General features: G+C 35.4%; 1 protein-coding gene across 1 annotated transcript; it reads left to right on the top strand.

The window, feature by feature from the left end:
- Nucleotides 1-5,053: 5,053 nt before the first annotated feature.
- LOC127126631 (probable glycosyltransferase At5g03795) lies at nucleotides 5,054-7,265 on the top strand. Its single transcript, XM_051055590.1, has 2 exons — nucleotides 5,054-5,490; nucleotides 6,069-7,265. The coding sequence occupies exons 1-2, from the start codon at nucleotides 5,178-5,180 to the stop codon at nucleotides 7,175-7,177; spliced, it is 1,422 nt and encodes a 473-aa protein (XP_050911547.1). The 5' UTR covers nucleotides 5,054-5,177; the 3' UTR covers nucleotides 7,178-7,265.
- Nucleotides 7,266-9,054: the final 1,789 nt, after the last annotated feature.

Consider the following 9,054-nt stretch of genomic DNA (forward strand, 5'->3'; position numbering starts at 1 on the left):
TTTGTTTTGTTGATTTTATACCTTGAAAAAAGGTTTTCGATGTGATGCCCTAAGGCTCAAACAGAAAGTGCGTTCTTGATTTCGGATTGCACTAAAGACTATGGATAAAGGTGAATACCTCAAACTACCAAGCCAAACGTCTTTTATTCAAAGCATTCAGAATGAGTGTAGGAAAACTCCATTCTCATCCCTTTTTACCACTTAAGGCTTGTGGCATACAATCCTAATCACATCTTATTATATTTTTTAGTTTGATTTGAGAAAAGACCGCTTGACGTTGGATCAAGGGTTTGCTTATTGATTGTGAAATAGTGAGCGCTTCTAATGTCTAAGGGATATCTAGCAAGCAATAAAAGATAAGGAAAGCAAGTAAAAGCGTGCATCCAAAAGGGGAGAGGGATACATGGAAAGTACAAGGGATTGCATGAAATAAAAGATCTCATTGTCAGGTAGCCCAAGAGAAAGTCTTGTATGTGCAATTGTGTTCTAAGCTAGAAAGTGCATAAAGATATTACAATTCTTCTTGATTCTTGAATGCTCCTTTCATGCTCGGGTCAAAATACTTGTCCAAGGTTCATTGTCCATTCTATGCTTAGGTCTTAATATTTTTGTTCTTTTCCATTTTCGTGCTCATGAAGAATGATATGAATGCACAATACAATATAAAGCAAAATAAAAGCAAAGTAAGTAAATGACAAGAAATAAAGTGTTAGGAGTTAGGTACAAAAAATTAAAAGTTAGAATGTGGGAATGTAAAGAATTAGATGTTAATTGCGGAAATATAAAATATTAGATGTTAATGTTAGATATTAGAAATTAGGATTAAAATAAAGTAAGAAAATATTCAATATCAATATCAAATATTAAATCTAAACCAACTTCTAATATCAACACAAATCTAATATTATCAATTATAAAAAATGAGAGATCAATAAAATCCTAAAGTAAGTGCAATTATTAATATCCAATTAAAATTCTAATATTAAAACAATCACTAATTAAAATTCAAAAATCGACAAACAATTATCAAAATTAACTCTAAAATCAAGACAAGTATTAAAATTAATTCTAATGAAATCTTAATATTCTAACAATTATCAAAATCTAGTATTCTAACCATTATAAAAAATATTCCAATTAAATTCTAAAAAAAACAATATGCGAAATTAATTCCAAAATTAGTTCTAAAATCAAATTAAGCCTAAATCACCTATCTAATTTTCCAATTAATCTAAACATAATTAATTAATAAAATATCACCCAAAAACAAAGTGAGGTGGATTAAAAACAGACAAGTAGAATGGGCCTTGACCGTGGGAATTAGGCCCATTGAGGGGGGTGCAGACATGGATCGGAGGTGCATGAAGGAGAATTCCCTAAGTATTGGGAGCGTATCTATATTGTGCAACCTTAACCGTTTTCCATTGATAATAACCCATTCAGCCGCAAGGTTATAGAATGTTGCTAACATACTCTCACTCATTCTGTCGGACAAGTGAACACTCATTCTATTTTGTACACTACATCTACGAGGAGGTAGGATATGAAGAAGAGCATTACTTCTAGAAGGGTTATAGTCAATACTCATACATTGCACATAAGATGTGTAACCTTTGAACATGCTCAAATCAACATGGGCATAAAACTCGAGCCCAATGGATTTGTTGGTTTCTTTGATGATGTTATTGAGTGTCATATATCCTCTTTCCTCCAACATTAAGCTTAACTCCTTATAACCTTCTAAATTTTACACATCAAAATCTTTATCTTTCACCACATCGAAATTCTTGACCATGAGGTATTTTTTGGCATGAGCTTCAGTGAAGAAAAAGAAAGTTAGAAATACTGGAGCTTCTTGATTAAGATGGGGCACAAATGAAGTTGAGGCTTGGGCGAATCGGCTTCTTTTGGGTTCCATGTCTCCGCACAAGTTCACTCAACAAAAAAATAATAAAATTTGGAAGGAAAGGTAAGTAGAAATTAAGTAGAGAAGATTAGAAAAATATATGTGTACGGATGAAATGCCAAAGATGGCCTTTTTATAGGTGTTGATCACGCCTCATCATGTCACAATGCAGGGTATCACGGTGTGATACCTAATGGTACTCCCACAATGATCACTCCAACGTCTTTTTACATACGTCTTTTTACCAACGACTTTCTTAACGATCATAACGCCCCTGCGTTGTATAAACTGTGTCGCGATGTAAGTCGAACGCGTCTATAAAGCGTGCGCATTGATTCCATAACCTTTCTCTTATTTTGTCTTCTATATTTCATGTTGACTCTTTCTCGGTTAAAATGTCTTCCATCTTGCATCAAAACTTCTCCTTTTCTAATAACATGCTACAAAATTAACAAACGATTAACTGCAAAATGAAATCAACGATAATTTAAAATACACAAAATTCTAAATTGCGATAAAAATTAAATTTGATTTGTTGCCTCCCATGAAGCGCGTATTTAAGGACATTAGCTTGACTCTTTCGTCTAAGGCTCTACGAGCATCAAAAATGCCTTCTCCGATGTGATTTCACTTCCTGAAAATTGTTTCAATCTTTCTATTTCCACAATAAGGGTGCGAGAATCACCTGAATCTTTTATCTCGACTGCACCATATGCAAGGACCTTGGTAACAAGAAAAGGATTGGATCCCTTGGCATTTAACTTATCTGGTTCTTAACATTATACATGTTGTGAGTGGTTCTGAGATGCATCTCCTGACGCTTTTCTTTCATATCTCGTGCCAGACCCTTCTCTCTTCCTCCTTCTTCATTTTCTAAAAATTTCTCAAAAAAAAACTCATTTGAGCTCTATAAATTTTTTACTTCTCATTCTTTCATTAAAGCTTATATTATTGGAGCTTTTTCTCCTCCTTTTTATTCACTCATAACGTTTAAGCTTATCCTTCTCATCAATCAATTTAATTTGGTAAGTTTTTCAAAATTTGTTTTCTTTTTTGTGTTTCGATTTGTAGTTAGTTTTTTTATGATACATTAGTTATTTTAAGTACATTAGATAGAAGAACATGCATTGAGGTTTTTTAGGACTATTAGGGGATAAATGGCATATCTTCCATGGCTGAGACAATCGCAGGTGTGTCTGAAGATGCATCTCGAGATTTGCTCTACATAGTTTTCAGAGATGGATCTTCGGATTGGACTCAGGCAAAAAATGGATGATTTTGTGGAATTTGTGAATTTCTCGGCCATGCTGTGTATATTTGTCTATGTTTCTAATGCATGTGCAATGGCTGAAAACAACATTGGTCTGATTAGGCTCTGGCGCATGTCCCAAACTGCGTTGGTACAACTTGAGAGGGTCGCAGCGAAGACCACGAGGCCATAAGTTGCTGATAACTCGTTTGATATTGCATCTACTTTGCAACCCCGAGGTTCCCATGCGTCTAGTTCTCGTAGCCGGCTCTCTCAGGCATATGAAGCAATAGATCCTGAAGCCTCTAAAGCACATTGGGGAGTCGTTGTCGATGCTCTTTTAGAGAGTTACTCATTAGGCCCATTTGAAACCTCTTTAATTCAACTATATGTCGACCATGTTGCTAGGCATGTATGGGAAGGGGAGGTATATTTATTTTCTTTTGGGATTGATATGTTTTTAACTAATTAAATCGATGTTGATGGTGATATTTTCTTTTGACAATAGCGTTATTGTTTATAATATGTAAACCACGACGGAAAGATATTGGATATGGCACAAGCCATAACTGCTTGGTTTATTGATGTTATTGGCTATTATAGTTTTGTCAGTTTATGCTCTTCTGCTTACATGACCATAAACCAAGACATGCATGCAAATTTTGTTGAGAGACGACACTCAAAGACGTCATCTTTCCACCTACCTATAGGCGAGATGACTGTCACCTTGGATGAAGTCTCATGCCTCCTACATCTTCCCATCAGAGGGTGATTACTAGACCACAAGAGGATCAGGCGAGAGCAATGGGTCGACATGATGGTCACCCATTTGGGGGTTGACCCAGCTGATGTCGCACAAGAGAAACATGACACTAGAGGTGTTCATGCTAGGTTTAGTTTTTTGGAAAAGATTCATAAAAAACCATCTACAGTGGGTCCTATATGACAGTGAGAGTTGTCTTTGGAAGACAAAGCAGATGACAGGGAATTGCACACCTCTTATGGTAATTTCTTGTTACTAATATTTTCATAAGTCATTTGTTACACTTGTTATGAATATTGTATCCAAATCATTTTTAAGGATGAATCATCTCTCACTTCCCTCACGTCACCGGGTGGGAAGTTGCATCTGCCTACAATGAGGATTGGCCACGTGCAGCCGTTTTTGCTCCGTATAGGGGAAATGGTGCGGTCGAGCCATTCAAAGTCTCTTTTGACCGTATGGTACCAGATGACGTTTGCTTCTGCCCATACGACGACCACCGCCAGACACGTCAGTTTGTCGTCATTTCTTTATATGCAGGTAATCTCTATGTATCCTTATCTTCCCGAACGAGTGATGCGCCAGTTTGACTACTTGCAAATTATTATGAGATTTCCGACGTCTGTCGCAAAGATCTACATGAGATATTGGATGATTTCGGAAGTCACTTGGTACCAGAGGAATATGTCGGAAGCCAACTCATGTACACTAGACTTATGTTGAGGGCTACATGACGTTGTTCTATAGGGTGTCACACCCTATCATGACATCAGACTTTTCAACTAACAAGGAGGTACTTGAGATTCAAGATGGGCATGCCGAGAACGTGACGGCTGTCTCTCAGCATGTTCCGGAGATGGATAGAGGAGCTATAGAGAAGGGACTCTTTGAAGATGATTGTCCCTAATAGAGTTATTAGAAACCAAACTTAATATTCAAATGATTATAACACTTTGACCCTATACACCAATCAGTTTACTAAATTAATCGTAGAGGGAGTGAATTAAATTTAAGTGTTTAGATTAAATATAACATGTGGTATCATAAGTAAATTTAGAAATTGAAATTGACAATGACCGATACCTACAATATAATTATATACAAATAGTGATTCCCTCGTTATTGATTATTGTCATTGTAAAAGAGTAAGTCTGTGTCAATTAATGTCATGATCACGCCACATCCTGTTATTATATTAGTATAACATATCGCACATAAAACTTACTTACAGAATAATTAAGACTGGCCATCTCTATGCCATGTTTCCTCCTTCTTCTCTCTACCACTACTCACATAATCATGATACATCTTCATTCAAGAGTTTTTGGTTCTTCATTCCAACTACCTTAGCTCTATTAACCTCACTTTTCATTATTTTCTATGTTTACTATACTTCAATCATCTTCACCATTCATCATCAACACCACAACCTCCAACCTACTCTTCACTTCAAATCATTATCTCCAACCTTACTCAACAATGATTCTGAGTTCATCAAGTCTAACACTTTCAAATTGGATGATCATGGACTACAAAGTCAACGTGGTTTATCACCACAACCCAGCTCAAAGGGTATGTAAAAGTTTCTATTATTATTATTATTATTATTAAAGAATTTTTAGTGTATGGTTTTGATTTTGTCAAAATATAAGTATCATTCATTTATTAAGGCGGCTTAACTGGTTTTTAATACTATTGTTTTTCTATAATATATTTAATTATTATTATTTTATTTGATCAATTTCTTTATTTACAATAAATAATTAAGAGTATTGTTGGCAAATTTATAATTAATGATGTGATCAGGTAATTAAGAACACATTTTTTTATAAATATGACATGTAAAAAGGATAAAAAGAGTGATTTGTTTAATCGTCAAAGTTTATAAGTCTTTCATGTTTATTGATTGAATATTCAAAGTTTAAGTCTTTCACGTTTGTTGATTCATGACATCATTTTTATTCAATACATGCATGCTGCTTTTGAACCTGGAATATTTATTTGACTTTTCTGGATGATTCTATAGGTAACAAAGTGAATTATTTAAGTGGTTAATGAAGTAGAATAATTATTAATTAGATTCTAAATTTTAACTAGAATAATTATTAATTAAGTTTTATTTATTCAAATCCAATTTTTTTTTACCGCAGAATCAAATCTACACGAGCATGCTATTGCTTATAGTTTACAAAAATCTGAGGAAAACAACAATGTGTTCCATGAGAGAGAGATATTTCTGGAAGACTATAAGGAAATGAATAGAAGCTTTAAGATATATGTTTATCCACACAACAAAGATGATCCTTTTGCAAATGTGCTTTTGCCTATGAAAACCGAACCTAGTGGAAACTATGCCAGTGAAAGTTACTTCAAAAAAGCACTTATGAAAAGCCATCTCATCACAAAAGATCCAACAGAAGGTGATCTTTTCTTCATGCCATTTTCCATAGCAAGCTTACGTCATGATCGTCGAGTCGGCGTGGGAGGTATCAAAGATTTCATCAGAGACTATGTTCGGAATATCAATCAGAAGTATCCGTATTGGAATCGCACCGGCGGCGCGGATCACTTTTACGTGGCATGTCATTCAATTGGAAGGACTGCCATGGATAAAGCAGTAGACGTGAAATTCAATGCCATTCAAGTTGTTTGCTCGTCAAGTTATTTCTTATCAGGTTATATCACTCATAAGGATGCATGCTTACCGCAAATTTGGCCAAGAAATGATAACAATAACCCCTCCAACCTTGTTTCATCCATTAGGAAAAAACTAGCTTTCTTTGCTGGAGCAGTGAATTCTCCATTACGGAGAATTGTTGTTGAGACATGGAAAAATGATTCGGAAATCTTTGTTCATCACGGAAGATTGAAAACACCATACGCAGATGAGTTATTAGGGAGCAAGTTTTGTCTTCACGTTAAAGGCTATGAAGTGAACACGGCACGTATAGGAGATTCTTTGTACTATGGCTGTGTTCCGGTGATCGTTGCCGATTATTATGATCTTCCATTTGTAGATGTTTTGAACTGGAAGAGCTTTTCTGTTGTTGTGACTACGTTAGACGTGCCTTTTTTGAAGAAGATTCTGAAAGGTGTGGTTAGTTCTGGTGAGTATTTGATGCTACATAGGAATGTGTTGAAGGTTAGAGAACACTTTCAATGGCATTCACCTCCACTTGATTTTGATGTGTTCTACATGGTTATGTATGAATTATGGCTTAGACGAAGTTCTATACCGCTTTTGTTGGAGGATTCTTAGGAAATACAGTAGATTTATTTGAGTATTCAATTGGTTGGTTACTCTGTATAATAAATAAAGTTATGCAGAAATGAATAAATGATTTTAATATTATTTTAACATAATTGCAACCCATTAATTTTTACTAGTTAAGACCATCTACAAAGTACATCAAGTAGCCAAACTATTTATCGCGGAAATAGTGAAGTTACATGGTGTACCGGTAAGCATTGTATCAGAATGTGATCATAAATTCACATAACGTTTTTTTTCAGGCTTTTCATTAAGTTTTGGGGGACAAGATTGAATTTCAGTACGGAAAACCATGTACAAACAGATGATTAGACGGAGAGAACAATTTAGGCGATGGAAGATATGCCACGGGCTTGCATCTTGGAAGACGAAGGGAATTGGAAACAAGATTTTTTATTAATTGAATTTACATATAATAACAATCATCATTCTAGTATTGGAATGATTTCGTATGAAGTCTTATATGGTAGGAAGTACAAAACACCTTTATGTTGGGTCGAAATAGGTGACAAAAGGGATTCTAGGAATCGAAGTAGTAAAAAAAAAACTATTAAGTAGATAAAGTCAATTCAAGAGAAAGTGAAGCAGGCCTAGAGTCGCCAGAAGAGTTATACATATGAACGTAGAAAACCACTTGAATTTGAATAAGGGGACATATATGTGTTTTTGAAGGTTATTCATAAGTTAGGGCTACGAGGAGTATTTAAGATGAAGAAGTTAAGTCATCGATACATATAACCCTTCCAAATTTTGGATCGAGTCTGAACAATGGCATATCAACGGGTGTTGCCTCCGTCTCTATCTAGAATACATGATATATTCCGCGTATTTCAACTTAGAAAGTTTGTGCCAAATCATTTCCAACCCGTATTGAAGGAGTCAATATAGCTTGAATCAGACCTCACCTTCCAACCTCAACCAATTCAGGTTGTGGACCTTGATGTGAAATGTCTAAGGAACAAAGACATACCTTTGATGAATGTAGTGTGGGGAGGATCATATCTTGAATAAGCCATGTGAGAGGTGGAATCATAAATGTAATCGAATTATCCTTCACATTTTTAGGTAAATATCAAATTTCTAGGAGATGGATGTTGTTATTTTGAATAGGGAGAATGCCAAAAATTTCATCAAGACTTTCCAAAGGGTTTACGGCAGGGACCCGAGTGATGCTGAAATTAAGGATCATTTATCACGTGGAGTTCAACCAGCTAGTGTCAATTAGATCAATCCATTTATGATCTTTAAGGCTGGTGAGATACCCCTAAGAGGAGTCAAGTTTATGGAGTCAACTAATGCGATCAAATACGGATGGGTAGACTTCGAGATAGTGGGAGCCTCTTATGTTTTAAGTGACTCAACGGTCATGAGTATAGCTAAATCGTAGTTGGTCCCCTTTCTGACTGATATGTTCTTTTAGTGGGCTCAGGAAAAAGGATATGCAACACTTTTAAGGGGTTCCATATTCCTTTTTATGAGTGTCTGTTCACCCGAATAAACTTATGGCTGCCCATATCTGAATTTTAGGTGGAGGTGTTGAAGTTTTTGAAGGTTTCCCCCTCACAGCTTCACACTAGTGCATGTGTTTTTATAAAGGTGTTTCAATTTTGAGCAAAGTATAGGTCTTGGAAACCTTCCTACCGATTGTTCTTCCACATTTTTTCCTAACACATACCTTTAGATGTAATATATGGGATCAGGGACTTATTGTGATACACCAACATGTTCCTTTGTTTGGCTCTTTTTCCAAAAACTAAGGCGACATCCGAGACCACTACTGGGAAAAACACGTTTAACATCGGTTGAATATGAGGTGTTACCTCAATTTTATATGTGAGATAATGAAAGGCATCATAAAAAGTGCA

This window comes from Lathyrus oleraceus, chromosome 3 (genome assembly GCF_024323335.1).
Source record: "Lathyrus oleraceus cultivar Zhongwan6 chromosome 3, CAAS_Psat_ZW6_1.0, whole genome shotgun sequence".
NCBI classification, from domain to species: domain Eukaryota; kingdom Viridiplantae; phylum Streptophyta; class Magnoliopsida; order Fabales; family Fabaceae; genus Lathyrus; species Lathyrus oleraceus.